The sequence below is a fragment of the Heterodontus francisci genome, chromosome 7, assembly GCF_036365525.1.
Source record: "Heterodontus francisci isolate sHetFra1 chromosome 7, sHetFra1.hap1, whole genome shotgun sequence".
Taxonomy (NCBI): domain Eukaryota; kingdom Metazoa; phylum Chordata; class Chondrichthyes; order Heterodontiformes; family Heterodontidae; genus Heterodontus; species Heterodontus francisci.
This window is the reverse complement of record NC_090377.1, coordinates 2,156,647-2,182,119: the sequence shown is the minus strand read 5'-3', so window position 1 is coordinate 2,182,119 and position 25,473 is coordinate 2,156,647. Positions and strand designations below refer to the sequence as shown.

At 49.4% G+C, this 25,473-nt stretch overlaps 1 protein-coding gene across 1 annotated transcript in view; it reads right to left on the bottom strand.

Annotated features, from left to right (window-relative positions):
* Nucleotides 1-25,473, bottom strand: part of atg9a (ATG9 autophagy related 9 homolog A (S. cerevisiae)) — a 107,303-nt gene that overhangs the window by 50,308 nt on the left and 31,522 nt on the right. Inside the window, exon 4 of the mRNA XM_068034703.1 lies at nucleotides 7,940-8,004. Within this exon, the coding sequence (XP_067890804.1) occupies nucleotides 7,940-8,004 (65 nt within the window). The remainder of the gene's footprint in view (nucleotides 1-7,939; nucleotides 8,005-25,473) is intronic.

Genomic DNA, 25,473 nt, shown 5'->3' with positions numbered 1-25,473 from the left:
GAGGAGAGTACCGGGCGGCTCCAGCTGTCCCGGGCGAAGAAGCCTCCCCCAACTGGAAGACAACAAACAAGTTTGGACTAATTGTGATAAAGGTGCTCCAACTGGCAGTTGGAACAAACATCCTTTTCAGCCTTTCTCTCCCTTCCTCCACTCAGTCGCCTCAATCACCTATCCTCCCCTTTTCCTTTACCATCCTACGCCATCCTCCTCTACTCCCACTCCACCTTGTTTAAAGTTTGCTTTTTTTTAAAAATTGTGTAAATTTGTTTTGTTTCTTGGGGGTGGACGTAGCTCTTAGACCCCATGGCAAGCCCCTCTTCGCCGGTGGCGGGGCCTTCCCGTTCATATGCTGCTGCGGCTGCTGCAGCTGCACCTGTTGCCCCGTCACCGTTTGCTTTATTAACAACGAAGCATGGGGTCAAGAGCTACGTCCACCCGAACATGACTATAGAGGCATGCGTGAAAGCAATGGCCGAGGTTGTCGGCCCTTCGGCCATTGTTGCAGCCTCTAAAATGTACGGGAAGGCAGTGTTTTTCCTGAAGACCGAGCGGGCGGTGTCCCTGGCTCTGAGCAAGGGGCTCACCGTGGGCGGGACCTTTCTGCCAGTGGACCCCCTGGAGGCCACTGCGCAAAGGCTCATTTTATCCAATGTCCCACCCTTCATCCCTGGTGAGCTCCTCCTTCCCCACCTGCACCATCTGGGGGAGGTAAAGACGGGGCTCACCCCAGTCCCGCTCGGTCTTCGGGAGAACAGCCTCCGACACGTCTACTCCTTCCGCCGCCAGTTATTCATGCAGCTGGCGCGGGAGGAGGTGACAGAGGGCCACTTCAATGTCGAATTCCAGGGGACGGCCTACCGCGTCTTCTGGACCTTGGACGGGGTGCGGTGCCATGTCGGTAAGGGGGTGGGGGCATGTTCGTAAGAACTGCCCCAACCTCCCGGCTGCCAACTCCAACTCAGCGGCCCAGGGTGACGACACTGCACCTCCTCCCACCCCCACCAGATACCATTCAGTCGGTACCAGAGGCTGTGGTTTTCACGGCCTCCGGCAGGGAGGGGGGTGACCGTCCAAGTGGAAGGAAGGCGCGGAGGAGAAATAAACATCGAGAGGCGCGTCCCCTGGATATCGTGACACTACCCGAGCCTGAGCTCAGCCCAAGGCCCGATCTCGGGAAGTCAACTTGCCCCAGGGCTGGGCTCAGGCCCAGGGTGAATAAAAAAAAGGAGAGTGTGGAGGTGGAGGCCTCTGATGATATGGAGGTCTCTGAGCCTCCGCACACAACTGGGAAAAAGAGGAGAAGGCACCCCTCCACAGAGGTAACAAGGGGCCCTGAGGCGCAGGGCCCATCTGTTGGAGGGGAACTGTCTCCTGTTTCGGGTCCCCAGGTTTCCCCTACCGCCACCACCAAGGCTGCAAAGTCCGGGCAGGTGCTCCCTATTCCTCAGGATGGAGGGGAGGGGATGGCCCCGGTACATGAGGCCCCTCCTGAAGGAGTAAGTGGGGCCCTGCTTGTGGTGGGGGAGCCTGGGGAAGCCGCCCATTCTGCCACTGCTACTGGGTCGGGTGTCCTGAATGAAGGGGAGGGCGAGGCCCCAGAGGGTCGGGCCTCCCAGCCGGAGTCCACCACCAACCAGGAGACACCCGACCCAGTTATAACTGAGAATGCTGCCCCACCTGCTGGGCCTGTGGGTGCTGGCAGAGCGGGAGATAGCCTCCTCCCTCCGCCTCCAGTCTCGGCTCCGGCTGGTTTCCCGGAGTCGGGAACTTCTGTCTCCCCTGGACCACTCATTGCCCTGGGGACGGAGGTGGAGGGGGGTCCTGAACCGCTGGTGCCTACAGGCTCCAGTTTCACAATAGAACCCAGAGAGGACTCCTCCGCCATCGATCCTGGGGGTGGGATCGTGACGGAGGCGGGACCAGCTGGCGCGGCCGGGACGTCCGCCCCACAGTGTGTGGTAGATGTGTCGGCCGCTGGCGGTGACGACCCGGAGGAGGATGGGGATTCGGTGCGGGGCACGGAGGATGATCTTGATTCCATCGCCAGTGAGGTGGTGGAGTCCCTCGTGCCTCCCACCGAATCTCCTCTCATCCCCACGGCGGAACTCCGGGATTTCCTCGCGGCTTGCAGGGGTTGCCGCAATAAAGTTCAGCTGGCCCTCAACCGTTGGTCGAATCTGGCGCTGATCATACAGTCCGTCCGTGCCGCCCTTAAGATAGCGGGCAAGCGCGCGGACGTGAAACTGGTTGAGAGGCGCCGTTTTAATGTGTTCCTCAATGGGTTGCTGGGGGAGTGGAGGGCCAGGTGCACTTCCACTCCCTCCTCACAGTGAGCTGTTGGTGACGGGTTTTAAGTACCTTTGACATGAAGATAACCATAGCCAGCCTCAACATCAACGGCAGCAGAGGGGCTCACCGCAGATTTCACAATCTCTCAGTCCTTAGGGAAGGGAGATACGCGGTGAGCTTTCTGCAGGAAATCCACACCGTTCCGGGAGACGAAGCCACCTGGCTCCTGGAGTGGCAGGGTGGGGTCTACATGAGTCACCTCACCCCTATTTCTAGTGGGGTGGCTATCTTGTTGGCCCCGACTTTTCAGCCGGAGATCTTGGGGGTCAAGGAGCTAGTGCCGGGCCGCTTGCTCCACCTCGCCGTTCGCCTGGGTAGCGTGCCGCTCCACTTTGTGAACGTGTACGCGCCCAGGCCCGGCGCGTTGCAAGCGCGCTTCTTTGAAGAAGTGTCCGCTCTCTTGAGCTCCATCGATAGCGGCGAGTGCATCATCCTCGGGGGGGATTTTAACTGCACCCTCGAGGTGGGGGATCGCTCCGGTCCCCAGCGCGGCCAAGCGTCAGTGGAGAAGTTGAGGGGACTGATCAGCTCCCTTAACTTGGTGGACGTCTGGCGGAATCTCCATCCCGACTCCAGCGCCTTCACGTGGAGGTCTGGAGGAGGGGGGTCGCGAATCGACCGCCTCTACATTTCGCAGGCGTACGTCTCCCGCGTTTCGGCGGCCTCCATGCAGCTGGTGCCGTGCTCGGACCACCGCCTGGTGTGGGCGGAGTTCACTCCGCTCCGCACGCGGGCGGGGTCCGCAGACTGGCACTTTAACAACCGGCTGCTGGAGGACGTGCGATTTCGGGACTCGTTCTGTCGATTCTGGGCCGACTGGAGAAGGAAGCAGGGGGGCTTCCCCTCCTTGAGGCTATGGTGGGATGTGGGCAAGACTCACATCCGCGTCTTCTGTCAGGAGTACGCGAAGGGGTCACCAAGAGGCAGGAAGCCGAGATCGGGCGCCTTGAGAGGGAGGTGCTCGACTTGGAATCCCGCCTCGGTCATGCCGTCGCTGACCCGGCCCTGTGGCAGGCGTACAAAGAGAAGAAGGGCGCGCTGAGGAACCTGCAGCTCATAGGGTCCCGAGGCGCGTACGTGAGGTCGCGGATCCAGATCCTGGAAGATTTGGACCGCGCCTCTCCCTGCTTCTACTCGCTGGAAAAATGGCGGGGGGTCCGTAAGCAGCTCGTCGAGCTGCTGGCCGACGACGGATCCTCCATCACGGATCCGGAGGGAATGGGCCTCCTGGTCCGGACGTATTACAGTGCGTTGTTCTTTCCGGATCCGTCCAGCGAGGATGCGCGCAGAGTTTTGTGGGAGGACCTGCCACAGGTCAGCCCGGAGGGCGCCGAAGAATTGGAGGCTCTGCTCACGTTGGCTGAGCTGACTGGCGCCCTCCACCAGCTCTCGAGGGGCAAATCCCCAGGGCTGGATGGGTTGACCGTGGAGTTCCTCAGGGCGTTCTGGGACGTCCTGGGGGACGATTACGCGCGGGTCCTGGGGGAAAGCCTGGCGACCGGGGAGATGCCCCTCTCGTGGCGCAGGGCGGTCATCGTCCTGCTGCCGAAGAGGGGCGATCTCCGCCTGCTTAAAAACTGGCGTCCGGTCTCCCTCCTCAGCACGGATTAAAAGATCTTTGCCCGGGCTATGTCTACCCGCCTGGGCTCCGTGCTGGCCCACATGATCCACCCCGACCAGTCCTACACGGTCCCGGGCCGGTCCATCCAGGACAACATCCACCTGGTCCGGGACCTGATCCATCTTTCCCAGAGGACTGGTCAGTCGGTCGCCTTTCTCTCCCTCGATCAGGAGAAGGCGTTCGACAGGGTGGATCACGATTACCTTTTCGGGACTCTGCGCACTTTCGGACTCGGGCCGCATTTCGTGGCCCGGGTCCGACTTTTATACGCCGCCGCAGAGTGTCTAGTCAAAGTTAACGGGTCCTTGACGGCGCCCCTTCGATTTGGGAGAGGAGTGCGTCAGGGGTGCCCCATGTCCGGCCAATTGTATACCATCTGCGTGGAGCCCTTCCTGTGCCTGCTTCGCAGGAGGTTGACGGGATTGGCTCTGCGCGAGCCGGCCATGCGGGTCGTCCTCTCGGCTTACGCCGACGACGTGCTCCTCGCAATCACAGATCCCGTTGACTTGCGGAGGATGCGCGACTGCCAGCAGACCTTTTCTGCCGCGTCCTCCGCGAGGATCAATTGGGAGAAATGTTCCGGACTCCTGGTTGGTCAGTGGCGGGTGGACTCCCTGCCGGAGGAGATGACACCTTTTGCGTGGAGCACCACGCACCTCCTCTATCTGGGAGTCCACCTTAGCCCCGCTGAGGAAGCCTGGCCGGCAAACTGGCAGGAGTTGGAGGCGAAAGTCACCGCTCGGCTGGGGCGCTGGACAGGACTGCTCCGAGTGCTTTCCTACAGGGGCCGAGCGTTGGTCATAAACCAACTGGTGGCCTCCATGCTGTGGTACCGGTTGGTCACTTTGGCCCCGCCCCCTGTATTTGCCACCAAGATCCAGAAGAAACTCGTCGATTTCTTCTGGGGCAAGAGGAAACACTGGGTCTCTGCCGCGGTCCTGAGTCTCCCGATCGAGGAGGGCGGTCAGTCGCTGGTGTGCGTCCGCACCAAGGCTGCGACTCTCCGCCTTCGGACCCTGCAGAGATACCTGTACGTCGAGCGTCCTCCCAGATGGCGTGCGCTGGCGACGTATTTTTTCCGCCAGTGTCACTGCCTTCAAGACGACACGCAGCTCCCGGTGGAGTCTGTTAGCCGCGCCTCTCTGAGGGAGTTGCCTGTCTTTTACCGGGATCTTTTCCGAGTCTGGAACATGGTCGCCTCCAGTCAGGGCGCTCCCCCGCCGGCGGAGGAGAGCGCCTCAGCTGTCCGGGCGGCCGACTCCGGGGACGGTCCGGCGGGCGGAGGAGTAGCCGAAACCCCCGGGACGCCCCTCACTGCGGGTGGCGAGGGGGCTCGGGAGTGCGGAGCGATCCCGGCCGAGCTGACCCCCGCTCGGCCGGAACTGCTCATCGGACCCAGGCCCCGAAACCCTCCTCGGGTGCCGGTCCCGCACAACCTGAGCCGCCTCTCGGAAATGCCCTCCATGCCATTCCAATCGGCGCGGAGGGGTTTCCTGTACGGGCTGCTCCTGCACACTCTCCACTTCCTCGCCCTCGTCAGCCGGCCGGACACGCCCTGGCGGTCCGCGTTGCCATCTGGCGGCGAGGGGAAACCCCGATGGAGGTCTCTCTACGCGGGAGTCTTCCCTCTTTACATCGGGGACCTGGGGTGGAGGGTGCTGCACAGAGCAGTCCCGTGCAATAGGCTTTTAAGTAGGTTCACGGACTCCCAGGCCAGCTGTACTTTCTGCGGCCTGGACGAGTCCGTGTTCCACATTTATACGGAGTGTGCGAGGTTGCAGCCCCTATTTGAGTATCTGAAGGGGCTGCTCCTCAAATTCTGGCTGCACTTCAGTCCCACGCTCCTGATCTTTGGGCACCCGGTGCGGAGGGGCTTGGGCCGGGAGGAGGATCTCCTCGTCGGTCTGCTCCTGGGCCTGGCCAAGGTGGCAATTCACAGGTCCAGGTTGCGGGCCGTCGGGGGGTCCGTCCTCCCCGATTGCCTGCCCCTCTTCTGCGGTTACGTTCGCGCCCGGGTGTCCCTGGAAAAGGAGCATGCGGTGTCCGCCGGTACGCTTGAGGCCTTCCGCGACCGGTGGGCACCGCAGGGACTGGAGTGCATTGTCGACGCCGAGAATGGCATTTTAATTTGAGTTTTTTTTGTTTATTTATCTGGTTTTAATAAAGTTATTTTAAAAATATAAGTGTGTATATTAAGGGGGCCTGAGGAATAAAGGCCCCCTCGACATAAAAAATGTATAAAGGGGGCCTGAGGAATAAAGGCCCCCTCGACATAAAATATATAAAAGGGGCCTGGGGTATAAAGGCCACCTTATAAAAAAAAACTGCGGTTAGATACAGAGTAAAGCTCCCTCTACACTGTCCCCATCAAACACTCCCCAGGACAGAAAAAAAAAACGGGGTTAGATAAAAAAAAAAAGACGGGGGTTAGATGCTGAGTAAAGCTCCCTCTACACGGTCATGCTACAGCTATATAAAGCCCTAGTTAGACCATACCTTAACTTACTGTGATCAGTTCTGGGCACCAGACCTTAGGAATGATATATTGGCCTTGGAGAGGTGCAGTATAGATTTACCAGAATGATACCTGGACGCCAAGGGTTAAATGACAAGGGGAGCTTACACAAACTAGGTTTGTATTCCCTGCAACTTAGAAGGTTAAGGGGAGATTTGATAGGAGCCTTCAACATATTAAGGGGAACTGATAGAGGAGATCGAGAGAAACTACTTCCACTGATTGGGGAGTCTAGAACTAGGAGCAGAGTCTAAAAATTCGACCCAGACCTTTCAGGAGTGAAATTAGCAAATACTTCTACACAACAAAGGTGGTAGAAGTTTGGAAACAGCAACTGATTTGTTAACCAAAGGTATGAAGGGGAGGCGGTGGTGCACTGGTATTGTCTCTGGACTAGTAACCCAGAAACCCAGGTATTGCTCTGGGGACATGGGTTCGAATCCCACCACAGCAGAAGGTGGAATTTGAATTCTATTAATAAATCTGGAATGTAAAGATAGTCTAATGATGGCCATGAAACCATTTATTTATTTAGGGATACAGCACTGAAACAGGCCCTTCGGCCCACCGAGTCTGTGCCGACCAACAACCATCCATTCATACTAACCCTACAGTAATTCCATATTCCCTACCACCTACCTACACTAGGGGCAATTTACAACAGCCAATTTACCCATCAACCTGCAAGTCTTTGGCTGTGGGAGGAAACCGGAGCACCCGGCGGAAACCCACACGGTCACAGGGAGAACTTGCAAACTCCGCACAGGCAGTACCCAGAATCAAACCCGGGTCCCTGGAGCTGTGAGGCTGCGGTGCTAACCACTGTGCCACCTCACGGTCGATTGTTGTAAAAACCCATCTGGTTCACTAATGTCCTTTAGGGAAGGAAATCTGCCGTCCTTACCTGGTCTGGCCTACATGTGACTCCAGATCCACAGCAATGTGGTTAACTCTTACATGCCCTCTGAAATGGCCTAGCAAGCCACTCAGTTCAAGGGCAATTAGAGATGGGCAATAAATGCTGGCCTGGTCTGTGACACCCACATCCCATGAATGAATTTAAAAAAAATGGGGCAAAGGCAGGTATATAGAGTTAAGTCACAGATCAGCCATGATCTAATTGAATAGAACAGGCTCGAGGGCTGAATGGCCTCCTCCTGTTCCTATTCAGAGCGACTCAAGTTGCCAGTTTTAAGGCAGTTTCAACACTGCAAAACTCATTCCATGCAGGGTGCTTGCAGGCAGCTGCTGACCAGTCTGGGTTGCACTGGAACCCACTCCCAGAGCAGTGACCCACCCCCTGGAACACAGCCCCCACCCCACAATTGCCAAATCCCCTCAGGTGATGGATTTCTTACTGAGCAGGTGCACTTGCCCAAAAATGAGGCTGTGCCCGTGCTCGGTATGATTCTACTGAAAGCAGAGATTAATTAAGACAAAAAAATACAACTTACACCAATTCAAACATCTCAGTCAGCAGCATACAGAGGAAGCCATTCTTCTGATGTAAGTGGTAAACGTGCAGGACAGTTAAGGAGAGCTGAGAAACTTCAAAAATAAAACAGCGGCAGGAGCACACATCACATTGTCAAACTCAGAGCCCAATCGAGACAGAATCTAAAACAGCAGCATAGTGAACATTATCCGCTGTCACACACTGAATACACCAACAACTGCCCATTGTTAAACATAGTATCTCCCTGAAAGAGAGGGACTGAGAGACACCAGTGTACAAATATCTCCCTGAGAGACACCAGTCAGTGTATAGATATCTCCATAACAGACCTCAGTCAGTGTATAGATATCTTCCCGAGAGAGGGGGTATGGAGAGACATCAGTCGATGTACATTTATCTCCGAGAAACAGTCAGAGTATAGATATCTCCCTCACAGGCACCAGTCAGTGCACAGATATCTCCCTGAAAGACATGAATAAACAGTGCAGGAGGGCATGCCAGGAGCAGCACCAGGCATACCTCAAAATGAGGTGTCAACCTGGTGAAGCTACAACCCAGGACTACTTGCGTGCCAAACAGCGTAAACAACATGCGATAGACAGAGCTAAGCGATCCCACAACCAACGGATCAGATCTAAGCTCTGCAATCCTGCCACAATGGTGGCGGAGAATTAAACAACTAACTGGAAGAGGTGGCTCCACAAATATCCCCGTCCTCAATGATCAGAGTGACGCCGCAATCAACAGAGGGAGCAGCCAGGGTGAGTATACTGGTAAGCTTTTAATTTAATCTCAATCAAATATAAAATAAGACTTGATCGATTCATTTGTATATAAACTAAAAACTAAAGCAGATTTTATAATTTATCATACGGAGTAACAGAGACACACCAGCAGGGGGTGTGGTAGTTCAAGTTAGGACAACTTAATACATAAGCTGTATGAAGTAGTATTAGGGTTTATCAGTATTCGTAAGGTTTACTAATAGTAGTAAGGTTTATTATTATTGGTAAGGTTTATTACCAGTAGGAAGGTTTACATATTTGTGTAATCACTTTAATTGTAGGTGGTACGAGCATTTAATAAGCACAGTAAATTCTATAATACGGAGGAATTATTCTAAGTTAATTAAGAAAGTAATTAAAGTAAATTAACTAATAGCATAAGTGACAATGGCAGGACAGGTGTTACGTTGCAGCTGTGGTTTGTGGGAGCTCCTGGATGCGAAGGTGATCCAGGACAAACACGTATGCAGGAAGTGTGAGCAGCTAGAGGAATTCCGGATCAGGATTCTTGATCTGGAAGCTGAACTGCAAACACTGCGCAACATAAGGGAGGGGGAGAAATACCTGGATACTTTGTTCTGGAGGACGGTCACACCTCTTAGCACAGGGTCATCTGTTTTGGTCTACAGTAAAGGACAGGAGGATGTGACCGTGTGTGAGGCAGGTAAAGAGATCGAGCAGACAGTAGTGGAGGAGCCTCAGACTTTGCAATTATCACAGGTTTGAGGTGCTCTCATTCTGTGCAGATGAAAGTGAGGTCTGCAAGGTGGATGAGCAAACTGGCCATGGCACTGTGGTACAGGAAGTCATATCCTGGGGGGAGAGATTTGCTGGAGCTCTTCGGGGGGGTTTAAACTAATTCAGCAGGGAATGGGAACCTAAATTGTAGTGCCAGTGTACAGGATGTTGAGAGTAGTGAGGTCAGGGATAAGGTTACAAGGACGCAAGAGGGCACTGGCAAGCAAGAACTTGGTTTAAAGTGTGTCTACTTCAATGCCAGGAGCATCCGGAATAAGGTGGGTGAGCTTGCAGCATGGGTTGATACCTGGGATCCTGATGTAGTGGCCATTTCGGAGACATGGGTAGAGCAGGGGCAGGAATGGATGTTGCAGGTTCCGGGATTTAGATGTTTCAGTAAGAACAGAGAAGATGGTAAAAGAGGGGGGGGGTGTGGCATTGTTAATCAAGGAGAGTATTACGGCGGCAGAAAGGACGTTTGAGGACTCGTCGACTGAGGTAGTATGGGCCGAGGTTAGAAACAGGAGGGGAGAGGTCACCCTGTTGGGAGTTTTCTGTAGACCTCCGAACAGTTCCAGAAATGTAGAGGAAAGGATAGCGAAGATGATTCTTGACAGGAGCGAGTGTAACAGGGTAGTTGTTATGGGGGACTTTAACTTTCCAAATATTGACTGGAAAACTATAGTTCGAGTACTTTAGATGGGTCAGTTTTTGTCCAGTGTGTGCAGGAGGGTTTTCTGACACAGTATGTAGACAGGCCAACCAGGGGCGATGCCACATTGGATTTGGTACTGGGTAATGAACCCGGCCAGGTGTTAGATTTAGACGCAGGTGAGCACTTTGGTGATAGTGATTACAATTCGGTTAGGTTTACCTTAGCGATGGGCGGGGACAGGTATATACTGCAGGGCAAGAATTATAGCTGGGGGAAAGGAAATTATGATGCGATTAGGCAAGATTTAGGATGCGTAGGATGGGGAAGGAAACTGCAGGGGAAGGGCACAATCGAAATGTGGAGCGTATTCAAGGAGCAGCTACTGTGTGTCCTTGATAAGTATGTACCTGTCAGGCAGGGAGGAAGTTGTCGAGCGAGGGAGCCGTGGTTTACTAAAGAAGTTGAAGCGCTTGTCAAGAGGAAGAAGAAGGCTTATGTTAGGATGAGACGTGAAGGCTCAGTTAGGGCGCTTGAGAGTTACAAGCTAGCCAGGAAGGATCTAAAGGGAGAGCTTAGAAGAGCGAGGAGAGGACACGAGAAGTCATTGGCGGATAGGATCAAGGAAAACCCTAAGGCTTCCTATAGGTATATCAGGAATAAAAGAATGACTAGAGTTAGATTAGGGCCAATCAACGATAGTAGTGGGAAGTTGTGTGTGGAATCAGAGGAGATAGGGGAAGCGTTAAATGAATATTTTTCGTCAGTATTTACAGTAGAGAAAGAAAATGTTGTCGAGGAGAATACTGAGATACAGACTACTAGGCTCGATGGGATTGAGGTTCACAAGGAGGAGGTGTTAGCAATTTTGGAAAGTGTGAAAATAGATAAGTCCCCTGGGCCAGATGGGATTTATCCTAGGATTCTCTGGGAAGCTAGGGAGGAGATTGCAGAGCCTTTGTCCTTGATCTTTATGTCGTCATTGTCGACAGGAATAGTGCTGGAAGACTGGAGGATAGCAAATGTTGTCCCCTTGTTCAAGAAGGGGAGTAGAGACAGCCCTGGTAATTATAGACCTGTGAGCCTTACTTCGGTTGTGGGTAAAATGTTGGAAAAGGTTATAAGAGATAGGATTTCTAATCATCTTGAAAAGAATAAGTTCATTAGCGATAGTCAGCACGGTTTTGTGAAGGGTAGGTCGTGCCTCACAAACCTTACTGAGTTTTTCGAGAAGGTGACCAAACAGGTGGATGAGGGTAAAGCCGTGGATGTGGTGTATATGGATTTCAGTACAGCGTTTGATAAGGTTCCCCACGGTAGGCTATTGCAGAAAATACGGAAGTATGGGGTTGAAGGTGATTTAGAGCTTTGGATCAGAAATTGGCTAGCTGAAAGAAGATGGTGGTTGATGGCAAATGTTCATCCTGGAGTTTAGTTACTAGTGGTGTACCGCAAGGATCTGTTTTGGGGCCACTGCTGTTTGTCATTTTTATAAATGACCTGGATGAGGGTGTAGAAGGGTGGGTTAGTAAATTTGCGGATGACACGAAGGTCGGTGGAGTTGTGGATAGTGCCGAAGGATGTTGTAGGTTACAGAGGGACATAGATAGGCTGCAGAGCTGGGCTGAGAGATGGCAAATGGAGTTTAATGCGGAAAAGTGTGAGGTGATTCACTTTGGAAGGAGTAACAGGAATGCAGAGTACTGGGCTAATGGGAAGATTCTTGGTAGTGTAGATGAGCAGAGAAATCTTGGTGTCCAGGTACATAAATCCCTGAAAGTTGCCACCCAGGTTAATAGGGCTGTTAAGAAGGCATATGGTGTGTTAGCTTTTAGTAGTAGGGAGATCGAGTTTCGGAGCCACGAGGTCATGCTGCAGCTGTACAAAACTCTGGTGCGGCCGCACCTGGAGTATTGCGTGCAGTTCTGGTCACCGCATTATAGGAAGGATGTGGAAGCTTTGGAAAGGGTGCAGAGGAGATTTACTAGGATGTTGCCTGGTATGGAGGGAAGGTCTTACGAGGAAAGGCTGAGGGACTTGAGGTTGTTTTCGTTAGAGAGGAGGAGGAGGAGAGGTGACTTAATAGAGACATACAAGATAATCAGAGGGTTAGATAGGGTGGATAGTGAGAGTCTTTTTCCTCGGATGGTGATGGCAAACACGAGGGGACATAGCTTTAAGTTGAGGGGTGATAGATATAGGACAGATGTCAGAGGTAGTTTCGTTACTCAGAGAGTAGTAGGGGCGTGGAACGCCCTGCCTGCAACAGTAGTAGACTCGCCAACTTTAAGGGCATTTAAGTGGTCATTGGATAGACATATGGATGAAAATGGAATAGTGTAGGTCAGATGGTTTCACAGGTCGGCGCAACATCGAGGGCCGAAGGGCCTGTACTGCGCTGTAATGTTCTATTCTATTCTATTCAAGTGGGGGGAGTAAAAAGGAACGTAGTGGCAGTAGGGGATAGTATCGCGAGGAAGATTGATACTGTTCTGTGCAGCCGAGAGTGAATGTCCAGGTGGCTGTGTTGCCTACCCAGTGCCAGGGTTCAGGACTGCTCAGGACTGGACAGAAACTTAGTTGGAGGGGGAGGATCCAGTTGTCGTGATCCATGTAGTTACCAACGTCATAGATAGGACTAGGAAAGAGGTTCTGCTTAGACAGTATGAGGAGTTCGGCGCCAAATTGAAGAGCAGAACCTCAAAGGTAATAATCTCTGGATTATTACCTGAGCCAAGTGCCAATTGGCAGAGGGCAAATAAGATTAGAGAAATGAATACATGGCTCAGAGACGTTGTGGGAGAAGTGAGTTTCAGTTTGTTGGGCACTGGCACCAGTACTAGGGAAAGTGGGGGCTTTATTGTTGGGATGGTCTGCAACTGAACCGTGCAAACCGTATAACTAGGGAAGTAGAGACGATGGAGCAAATCAAGTGATACAGCCAAGCCAGGACAGCAGAATAGTAATATGGGAAATGAAGATCAGAGAATTACAGGAAGGGCTAGAGAGAAAAAAACTAAGACTACGCCAACAGTCAAGACTAGATGTTACAAAGATAACAAAAAGACAAAACTAAAGATATCTGAATATACATAGCATTCATAACAAAGCAGACGAACTAACAGCATAAACTGAAGTAAATAAATATGATCTGATAGCCATTACGGAAACGTGGCTGCAGGATGACAAGGATTGGGTCCTGAATATTGAGGGGTATTTACATTCAAGAAGAATCGGAAGCTAGGAAAAGGTGGAGGGGTAACACTGTTAATCCAGGATGGCATTGGTGCAATAGATTAGATTAGAGATACAGCACTGAAACAGGCCCTTCGGCCCGAGTCTGTGCCGACCATCAACCACCCATTTATACTAATCCTACACTAATCCCATATTCCTACCACATCCCCACCTGTCCCTATATTTCCCGACCACCTACCTATACTAGTGACAATTTATAATGGCCAATTTACCTACCAACCTGCAAGTCTTTTGGCTTGTGGGAGAAAACCCACGCAGACACAGGGAGAACTTGCAAACTCCACACGGGCAGTACCCAGAATCGAACCCGGGTCCCTGGAGCTGTGAGGCTGCAGTGCTAACCACTGCGCCGCCCTAAATAGTTAGAGATGACCTTGGATCAGGATATAGAATCGGTTTGGGTGGAGATGAGGAATAGTCGGGGAAAGAAATTACTAGTGGGAATGGTCTACAGGCCCCCGAACAGTAATCACAATGTAGGACAAAGTATCCAAGAAGAAATATTGGGTGCTTGTGATAAAGGGATGGCAATAATCATGGGTGATTTTAATCTACATATAAACTGGAAAAATCGGATTGGCAATAGTAGTCTGGATGAGGAGTTTATAGAATGCTTTCGAGATAGTTTCTTAGAGCAAGACATTCTGGAACCAACCAGAGAGCAGGTTATATTAGACTTGGTATTGTGTAATGTGACCGGATTAATTAATGATCTCAGAGTAAAGGCACCTCTAGGTAGCAGCAACCACAATATGACTGAATTTTACATCCAGTTTGAAAGAGAGAAGAGTGGGTCTAAGACTAGTATTTTAAACTTAAATAAGGGTTACTACGTGGGCATGAAAGCTGAGCTAGCTGAAATGAACTGGGTTACTAGGCTCAGAGATAGATCAATAGAGAAGCAGTGGCAGACATTAAAGAGGATATTTCAGAATACTCAGGATAAGTATATTCCTACTATAAAGAAAAGTTCTAAGGGGAGGACCCACCATCCGTGGTTAACTAAAGAAATTAAAGAAAGCATCAAACTTCATGAAAAAGCATATAACTGCACAAAGATGAGCGGCAGGTCAGATAATTGGTCAGAATATAAAGAACGACAGAGAATGACTAAAAGGTTAATCAGGGGAAGGAAACTAGAGTATGAGAAGCTAGCTAGAGACGTAAAAACAGATAGCAAAAGTTTCTACAAGTATTTAAAAAGAAAAAATAAAGTGAGCGTTAGTCCTCTAGAGAGTGAAAATGGGGAGTTAATAGATAATAAGGAAATGGCAGATGAAATGAACAAATATTTTGCTTCTGTCTTCACTATAGAGGATACAAAAAGCATTCCAGTAATAGCTGTAAATCAGGAGGTGAAAGGAAGAGAGGAACTTGGTGAAACTACAATCACCAGGGAAGTGGTACTGAGCAAACTGATGGAGCTGCGAGCTGACAAGTCCCCGGGTCCTGATGGGCTTCATCCTAGGGTCTTAAAAGAGCTGGCGAATGAGGTAGTAGATGCACTGGTGATAATTTTTCAAAATTCGCTCGAGTCTGGAAAGGTTCCATCAGATTGGAAAGTAGCAAATATAACCCCTCTATTCAAGGAGGAGGGGAGGGGGGTGGGGAGGCAGAAAACCAGTAACTATAGGCCAGTTAGCTTGATGTCTGTCGTGGGGAAGGTGTTAGAATTGATCATTAAGGAGGCTATAGCTGGGCACTTAGAAAAACTCAAGGTAATCAAGAATAGTCAGCATGGTTTTGTGAAAGGGAAATCACATTTAACCAATTTATTGGCGTTCTTTGAAGGAGTAACATGCGCTGTGGATAAAGGGGAGCCTGTTGACCGTACTTGGATTTCCAGAAGGCATTTGACAAAGTGCCACATAAAAGGTTGCTGCGCAAAGTAGGAGCTCATGGTGTCGGGGGTAACACATTAGTATGGATAGAAGATGGACTGGCTGGCAGAAAACAGAGTTTTCATAAATGAGTCCTGACCTGATTGGCAGGATGTGACGAGTGGAGACCACAGGGGTCTGTGCTGGGGACTCAACATATTACAATTTTTTCAATGACTTAGATGAGGGGAGCGATGGCATGGTAGCTAAATTTACAGATGACACAAAGATAGATAGGAAAATATGTTGTGAAGCAGACATAAGGAGGTTGCAGATTGATATAGATAGGTTGAGTGAGTGGGCAGAAATCTGGCAGATGGAGTACAATGTGGGAAAATATGAAGTTGTTCACTGGCAGGAAGAATAAAAAAGCAGAGTATTACTTAAATGGAGAACGACTGCAGAATTCCGAGGTGCAGAGGGATCTAGGTGTTCTAGTGCACGAGTTACAAAAAGTTAGTATGCAGGTTAAGCAAGTAATAAAGAAGACTAATGGAATACTATCCTTCATTTCGAGAGGAATTGAAAATAAAAGTAAGGATGTTATGCTTCAGTTATACAGGGCATTAGTGAGACCACATCTCAAATACTGTGTGCAGTTTTGGTCTCCTTATTTAAGGAAGGATGTGAACGTGTTCGAGGCGGTTCAGAGGAGGTTTACGAGATTAATACCTGGATTGAGCGGGTTGTCTTATGAGGAAAGGCTGGACAGACTGGGCTTGTTTTCACTGGAGTTTAGAAGAGTGAGGGGAGACTTGACTGAAGTTTATAAGATCCTGAATGGTCTTGACAAGGTGGATGTGGAAAGGATGTTTCCTCTTGTGGGGGACTCCAGAACTAGGGGTCACTGTTTTAAAATTAGGGGTCGCCCTTTTAGGACAGAGATGAGGAGAAATGTTTTCTCTCAGAGGGTTGTGCGACTTTGGAACTCTCTGCCTCAGAAGGTGGTGGAGGCGGGGTCACTGAATATTTATAAGGCGGAGGTAGATAGATTGTTGTAATGCAAGGGAATCAAGGGTTTTGGGGGGTAGATGAGAGCGTGGAATTTGAGACACAAACAGATCAGCCATGATCTTATTCAATGGTGGAACAGGTTCAAGGGGTCGAATGGCCTATATCTGCTCCTAATTCATCCCCAGCAATGTAGAAAATTGCCCAGGTATGTCCTGTACACAAAAATCAGGACAAATCCAACCCGGCCAAGAGGATAAGAGGTGGCATTGCACTGTTGATCAAGGAGTCAATTACTGCAGTAAGGAGGGATGATATCTTAGAAAGTTCCTCAAATGAGGCCATTTGTGTAGAACTTAAAAACAAAAAGGGGGCAATCACTTGGCTGGGTGTGCACTACAGGCCTCCAAACAGTGAGGAAGAGATAGAGGAACAGATATGTAGGCAAATCTCAGAGAGGTGTAAAAATAATAGGGTAATAACAGTAGGGGATTACAATTTCCCCAATATTAACTGAGATAGTCTTCGTGCAAAAGGCTTAAAGGAATTCTAAAAATGCACACAGGAGAGCTTTTTGAGTCAGTATGTAGAAAGTCCTCCAAGAGAAGGGGCAGTACTGGACCTACTCCTAGGGAATGAAGACGGACAAGTGGTAGAAGTGTCAGTGGGAGAGCATTTCGGGGATAGTGACCATAACTCTGGAAGATTTAAGGTAGTTATGGAAAAGGACAAAGATGGACCAGAAATAAAGGTACTGTATAGGGGGAAGGCTGATTTCAATATGATAAATCAGAATCTGGCTAAAGTGGACTGGGAGCAGCTACTTGTAGGAAAGTCGACATCAGACCAGTGGGAGTCAAAGAGGAAATAGTGAGAGTCCAGAGCCAACATGTACCCGTTAAGGTGAAGGGTCAGACTAACAGGCCCAGGGAACCCTGGAGGTCAAGGGATATAGAGTATTGGATCAGGAAAAAAAAAAGGAGGCTTTTGGCAGATCCCAAGTGCTGAAAACAGTAGAGGCCCTAGAGGAGTATAGAAAGTGTAGGGTGGCACTTAAAAAACTAATTAGGAGAGCGAAGAGGGGTCACGAAAAATCACTGGCGGGCAAGATAAAGGAAAATCCCAAGGCATTTTATAAGTATATTAAGAGCAAGAGGATAACCAGGGAAAGAGTAGGGCCCATTAGGGGCCATAGTGGCAATCTGTGTGTGGAGCTGGAGGACAAAGGTGAGGTTTCAAATGATTACTTTTCATCTGTGTTCACTATGGAGAAGGACGATGTAGGCGTAGAGATCAGGGAGGAGGATTGTGATATACTTGAACAGATTAGCATTGAAAGGGAGGAAATATTAGCTGTTTTAGTGGGCTTAAAAGTGGATCAATCCCCAGGCCCAGATGAGGTGTATCCCAGGCTGTTTTGCGAGGCAAGGGAAGAGATAGCAGGGGCTTTGACACAAATTTTCAAATCCTTTCTGGCCACAGGAGAGGCACCAGAGGACTGAGGACAGCGAATGTGATACCATGATTCAAGAAGGGTAGTAGGGATAAACCAAGTAATCACAGGCTGGTGAGTCTAACATCAGTGGATGGGAAAATATTGGAAAAAATTCTGAGGGACAGGATTAATCTCCACTTGGAGAGGCAGGGATTAATCAGGGATAGTCAGCATGGCTTTGTCAGGTTGGGGGGGGGGGGTGGCGGGGATCGTGTCTAACTAACTTGATTGAATTTTTCGAGGCGGTGACTAGATGTGTCGATGAGGGTAAAACAGTAGCTGCAGTCTACATGGACTTCAGTAAGGCTTTTGATAAGGTCCCACATGGGAGATTTGTTAAGAAGGTAAGAGCCCATGGAATCTAGGGCAATTTGGCAAATTGGATCCAAAATTGGCTTAGTGGCAGGAGGCAGAGGGTGATGGTCGAGGGCTGTTTTTGCGAGTGGAAACCTGTGACCAATGGTGTACCACAGGGATCGGTGCTGGGACCCTTGCTGTTTGTAGTGTACATTAATGATTTGGACATGAATATAGGAGGTATGATAAGTTAGTTCGCAGATGACACGAAAATTGGTGGTCGTAAATAGTGAGGAGGAAAGCCTTAGATTGCAGGGAGATATAGATGGGCTGGTAAGATGAGCAGAGCAGTGGCAAATGGAATTTATTCCTGAGAAGTGTGAGGTGAAGCATTTTGGGAGGACTAACAAGGAAAGGGAATATACAATGGATGGTAGGATCCTAGGAAGTACAGAGGGTCACAGGGAACTTGGTGTACTTGTCCATAGATCACTGAAGGCAACAGCACAGGTAGATAAGGTGGTTCGGAAGGCATATGGGATATCTGTCTTTATTAGCCGATGCATAGGATACAAGAGCAGGGAGGTTATGATGGAGCTGTATAAAACGCTAGTTAGGCCACAGCTGGAGCACTGTGTACAGTTCTGGGCACCACACTATAGGAAGGATGTGATTGCACTGGAGAGGGTGCAGAGGAGATTCACCAGGATGTTGCCTGGGCTGGAGCATTTCAGCTATGAAGAGAGACTGAAAAGGCTAGGGTTGTTTTCCTTAGAGCAGAGAAGGCTGAGGGGGACATGATTGAGGTGTACAAGATTATGAGAGGCATTGATAGGTTAGATAGGAAGAAACTTTTTCCCTTAGCGGAGGGGTCAATAACCAGAGGGCATAGATTTAAGGTAAGGTGCAGGAGGTTTAGGGGGGATTTGAGGAAAACATTTTTCACCCAGACGGTGGTTTGAATCTGGAACGCACTGCCTGAAGAGGTGGTAGAGGCAGGAACCCTGACAACATTTAAAAAGTATTTAGATGAGCACTTGAAATGCCATAGCATACAAGGCTACGGGCCAAATGCAGGAATATGGGATTAGAATAGTTGGGTGCTGGATGGCCGGCACAGACACGATGGGCCAACTGGGCCTGTTTCTGTGCTGTATAACTCTATGACTTTAATTACCGTCCCATTAGTCTATTCTTGATCATCAGTAAAGTGATGGAAGGTATCGTCGACAGTGCTATCAAGTGACACCTGCTGAGAAATAACCTGCTCACTGATGCTCAGTTTGGGTTCCGAAAGAGCCACTCAGCTCCTGACCTCACTGCAGCCTTGGTTCAAATATGGACAAAAGAGCTGAACTCAAGAGGTGAGGTGAGAGTAAATGCCCTTGACATTAAGGCAGCATTTGACTGAGTATTGCCCTAGCAAAACTGGACTCAATGGGAATCAGGGGAAAACTCTCTGCTGGTTGGAGTCGTACCTCGCACAAAGGAAGATGGTTGTGGTTTTTGGAGGCCAATCATCTCAGTCCCAGGTCATCACTGCAGGAGTTCCTCAGGGTAGTGCCCTAGGCCCAAACATGTTCAGTTGCTTCATCAATGACTTTCCTTCAATCATAAGGTCAGAAGTGGGGATGTTCACTGATGATTGCACAATGTTCAGTACCATTCACAACTCCTCAAATACTGAAGCAGTCTGTGTGGAAATGCAGCAAGACCTGGACAATATCCAGGCTTGGGCTGATAAGTGGCAAGTAACATTCGCGCCACACAAGTGCCAGGCAATGGCCATCTCCAACAAGACAGAATCTAACCATCTCCCCTTGACATTCAATGGCATTACCATCACTGAATCCCCCACTATCAACATCCTGGGATGGGGTGGGGGGGGGGGGGGGTCACCATTGACCAGAAACTGAACTGCAGTAGCCATATAAGACCTGTGCTATTAAGTAAAAGTTCCAAAGTGGAGGAAGGCAAATTTTATGAAGCTAAGAGGTGACCTGGCGAAAGTGGACTGGATTCAGCTACTTGAAAGAAAATCAGGGGCACACTAGTGGGAGGCATTCAAAAGCGAGATACTACAGGCACAGTGTAGATATGTCCCCACAAAGGTAAAGGGTGGAACGGCCAAATCTAGAGCCCCCTGGTTATCTAGAAGCTTACAGGGTAAGATAAAGCAGAAAAAGAAAGCTTATGACGGTCGCAAAATCTTAATACTTTAGAAAGCCTAGAGGAGTATAGAAACTGCAGGGGTGAAGTAAAAAAAGAAATTAGGAAAGCAAAAAGAGAATATGAAAAATTATTGGCAGGTAAAATCAAGGAAACCCCAAAGATGTTTTATCAGTACATTAAGACCAAGAGGATAACTAAGAAAGGGGTAGGGGCCTACCAGAGGTGTACATGGGAACTTATGTATGGATGCAGATGTAGGTAGGGTTCTTCCTGAGTTTTTTTGTCTCTGTCTTTTCAAAGGAGAGGGATGATGCAGACATTGTAGTAAAAGAGGAGTGTGAAATATTAGATACAACAAGCATGATGAGAGAGGAAGTACTGGAGGCTTTGATATCCTTGAAAAATCACCAGAGCCGGATGGATTGTATCCCAGGTTGTTAAAGGAAGCCAGGGAAGAAAGAGCGCATGCCCTGAGGATCATCTTCAAATCCTCACTGTATGCAGGCCAGGTACCAGAGGACTGGAGGTTTGCAAACATTCTACCATTTTTTAAAAAGGGTGCAAAGGATAGGCCAAATAATTACAGGCCGGTCAGTCTGACCTCGGTGGTGGGCAAATTATTAAGAGTGAATACTGAGAGACAGGATAAACTACCAGTGAGAAAGGTACGGATTAATCAGGGATAGTCAGCATGGATTTGTTAAAGGAAGGTCATGTCTTACTAACTTAATTGAATTTTTGAGTAAATAACAAGGAGGATTGATGAGCGTTGTGCAGTGGATATGGTCTACATAGATTTTAGTAAGGCATCTGACAAGGTCCCGCATGGCAGACTGTCAGTAAAATGAAAACCCATGGGATACAGGGGAAAGTGGCAGGTTGGATCCAGAATTGGCTCAGTGACAGGAAACAAAGGGTAGTAGTCAACTGATGTTTTTGTGAATGGAAAGTGGTTTCCAGTGGCGTTCCACAGGGCTCAGTGTTGGGTCCCTTGCTGTTTGTGGTATATATAAATGATTTAGACTTAAATGTGAGAGGCATGATTGGGAAACAAAACAAAAATTGGCCGTGTAGTTGATAGAGAAGAGGATAGCTGTAGACTCCAGAATGATATCAATGGTTTGGTTGAGTGGGCAGAAAAGTGACGAATGGAATTCAATCCGGAGAAGTGTGAGGTAATGCACTTGGGAAGGGCAAATAAAGCGAGGGAATACACAATAAACGGGAGGATATTGTGAGGGGTAGAAGTGAGAAACCTTGGCGTACATGTCCACAGGTCCCTGAAGGTGGTAGGACAGGTAGATAAAGTGGTTTAGGCGGCATATGGAATGCTTTCCTTTATTGGCCAAAGTATAGAATACAAAAGCAGAGATGTGATGCTGGAAATGTATAGAACACTGGTCATGCCACAGCTGGAGTATTGCGTAGATTTCTGGTCACATTATAGGAAGGACAAAATTACTCTGGAGAGAGTACAGAGGAGATTTACAAGAATGTTGCCAGGGTTTGAAAGTTGCAGCTCTGCGGAAAGATTGGATAGGCTGGGGTTGTTTTCCTTAAAACACAGGAGGCTGAGGGGTGACTTAATTGATGTGTACAAAATTATGAGCGGCCTCGATAGAGTAGACAGGAAGGATCTGTTTCCCTAGCGGAGAGGTCAATTACCAGGTGCACAGATTTAAGGTGATTGGTAGAAGGATTAGAGGGGACATGAGGAAAAACTTTTTCACCCAGAAGGCGGTGGGTGTCTGGAATTCACTGCCAGGAACAGTAGTGGAGGCAGAAACCCTCAATTCTTTTAAAAGGTACCTGGACCTGCACCTGACCGGCACGGCTATGGACCAGGTGCTGGAAGGTGGGATTAGACTGGGTGGCTAGTTTTTTCAGCCAGCGTAGACCCGATGGGCTGAATGGCTTCCTTCTGTGAACAAAGAACAAAAAACAGTACAGCACAGGAACAGGCCATTCGGCCCTCCAAGCCTGCGCCGATCTTGATGCCTGTCCAAACTAAAACCTTCTGCACTTCCGGAGCCCATATCCCTCTATTCCCATCCTATTCATGTATTTGTCAAGATGCCTCTTAAACGTCTCTTTTGTACCTGCTTCCACCACCTCCCCCGGCAGCAAGTTCCAGGCACTCACCACCCTCTGTGTAAAGAACTTGCCACACACATCCCCTCTAAACTTTGCCCCTCTCTCCTTAAACCTATGTTCCCTATTAACTGACTCTTCCACCCTGGGAAAAAGCTTCTGACTATCCACTCTGTCCATGCCGCTCATAACTTTGTAAACCTCTATCAAGTCGCCCCTCCACCTCCGTTGTTCCAGTGAAAACAATCCGAATTTATCCAACCTCTCCTCATAGCTAATTCCCTCCAGACCAGGCAACATCCTGGTAAACCTCCTCTGTACCCTCTCCAAAGCCTCCACGTCCTTCTGGTAGTGTGGCGACCAGAATTGCACGCAATATTCTAAGTGTGGCCTAACTAAGGTTCTGTACAGCTGCAGCATGACCTGCCAATTTTTATACTCTATGCCCCGACCGATGAAGGCAAGCATGCCGTATGCCTTCTTGACTACCTTATCCATCTGCGTTGCCACTTTCAGTGACCTGTGGACCTGTACACCCAGATCTCTCTGCCTGTCAATACTCCTAAGGGTTCTGCCATTTACTGTATACCTCCCACCTGCATTAGACCTTCCAAAATGCATTACCTCACATTTGTCCGGATTAAACTCCATCTGCCATTTCTCCACCCAAGTTTCCAACCGATCTATATCCTGCTGTATCCTCTGACAATCCTCATCACTATCCGCAACTCCACCAACCTTTGTGTCGTCCGCAAACTTACTAATCAGACCAGCTACATTTTCCTCCAAATCATTTATATATACTACAAACAGCAAAGGTCCCAGCACTGGTCCCTGCGGAACACCACTATTCACATCCCTCCATTCAGAAAAGCACCCTTCCACTGCTACCCTCTGTCTTCTGTGACTGAGCCAGTTCTGTATCCACCTTGCCAGCTCACCTCTGATCCCGTGTGACTTCACCTTTTGTATCAGTCTGCCATGAGCGACCTTGTCAAAGGCTTTACTGAAGTCCAAATAGATAACATCCACTGCCCTTCCTTCATCAATCATCTTCCTCACTTCCTCAAAAAACTCAATCAAATTAGTGAGACACGACCTCCCCTTCACAAAACCATGCTGTCTCTCGCTAATAAGTCCGTTTGTTTCCAAATGGGAGTAAATCCTGTCCCGAAGAATCCTCTCTAATAATTTCCCTACCACTGACGTAAGGCTCACCGGCCTATAATTTCCTGGATTATCCTTGCTACCCTTCTTAAACAAAGGAACAACATTGGCTATTCTCCAGTCCTCTGGGACCTCACCTGTAGCCAATGAGGATGCAAAGATTTCTGTCAAGGCCCCAGAAATTTCTTCCCTTGCCTCCCTCAGTATTCTGGGGTAGATCCCATCAGGCCCTGGGGACTTATCTACCTTAATGCTTTGCAAGACACCCAACACCTCCTCCTTTTTGATAATGAGATGACTGAGACTATCTACACTCCCTTCCTTAGGCTCATCATCCACCAAGTCCTTCTCCTTGGTGAATACTGATGCAAAGGACTCATTTAGCACCTCACCCATTTCCTCAGGCTCCACGCATAGATTCCCATCTCTGTCCTTGAGTGGGCCAACCCTTTCCCTAGTTACCCTCTTGCTCTTTATATACGTATAAAAAGCCTTGGGATTTTCCTTAATCCTGTTTGCCAATGACTTCTCATAACCCCTTTTAGCCCTCCTGACTCCTTGCTTAAGTTCCTTCCTACTGTCTTTATATTCCTCAAGGGATTCGTCTGTTCCTAGCCTTCCAGCCCTTACGAATGCTTCCTTTCCCTTTTTGACGAGGCTCACAATATCCCGCGTTATCCAAGGTTCCTGAAACTTGCCAAACTTATCCTTCTTCCTCACAGGAACATGCTGGTCCTGGATTCTAATCACTGACGTTTGAAAGACTCCCACATGTCAGATGTTGGTTTACCCTCAAACAGCCGCCCCCAATCTAAATTCTTCAGTTCCTGCCTAATATTGTTATAATTAGCCTTCCCCCAATTTAGCACCTTCACCCAAGGACTACTCTTATCCTTATCCACAAGTACCTTAAATCTTATGGAATTATGGTCACTGTTCCCGAAATGCTCCCCGACTGAAACTTCGGCCACCTGGCCGGGCTCATTCCCCAATACCAGGTCCAGTACGGCCCCATCCCTAGTTGGACTATCTACGTATTGTTTCAAGAAGCCCTCCTGGATGCTCCTTACAAATTCTGCCCCATCCAAGCCCCTAGCACTAAGTGAGTCCCAGTCAATATAGGGGAAGTTAAAATCACCCACCACTACAACCCTGTCACCTTTACATCTTTCCAAAATCTGTCTACATATCTGCTCCTCTACCTCCCGCTGTGCTGTAACTTTTCACTGATTCTATATAAATACCTTGGCTATAAGAGCAGGTGAGAGACTAGGAATCCTTTAGCAAGTAACTCACCTCCTGACCCCCCAAAGCCTGTCCACCAAGGCACGAGTCAGGAGTGATGGATCCACTTGCCTGGATGGGTGCAGCTCCAACAACACTCAACAAACTTGATACCATCCAGCAGAAAACAGCCCGCTTGATTGGCACCCCATCCAAAATCATTCACTCCCGACGCACAGTGGCAGCAGTGTGTACCATCTACAAGATGCACTGCAGCAATGCACCAAGGCTCCTTCGACAGCGCGTTCCAAAGCCGTGACCTCTACCAACTAGAAGGACAAGGGCTGCAGATGCATGGGAACACCACCGCCTGCAAGTTCCCCTCCAAGTCACACACCATCCTGACTTGGAACTGTATCGCTGTTCCTTCACTGTCACTGTGTCAAAATCCTGGAATTCCCTTCCTAACAGCACTGTGGGTGTACTTACCCCACATGGACGGCAGCGGTTCAAGAAGGCAGCTCACCACCACCTTCTCAAGGGCAATTAGGAATAGGCAGTAAATGCTGGCATAGCCAGCGACACCCACATTCCCCGAACGAACAAAAAAAAACACCTGTATTCAGATATCTCCCTGACAGACACCAGTCACTCAGTGTACAGCTATCTCCCTGAGTGAGGGGGAGGGGGGACGGAGAGGGGGGGAGGGGGGACGGAGAGGGGGGGAGGGGGCGGAGAGGGGAGGGGGCGGGGCGGAGAGGGGGAGGAGAGGAGGGGTGGAGAGGGGAGGGGGGCGGTGAGGGGAGAAAGAGTAAGAGAGAG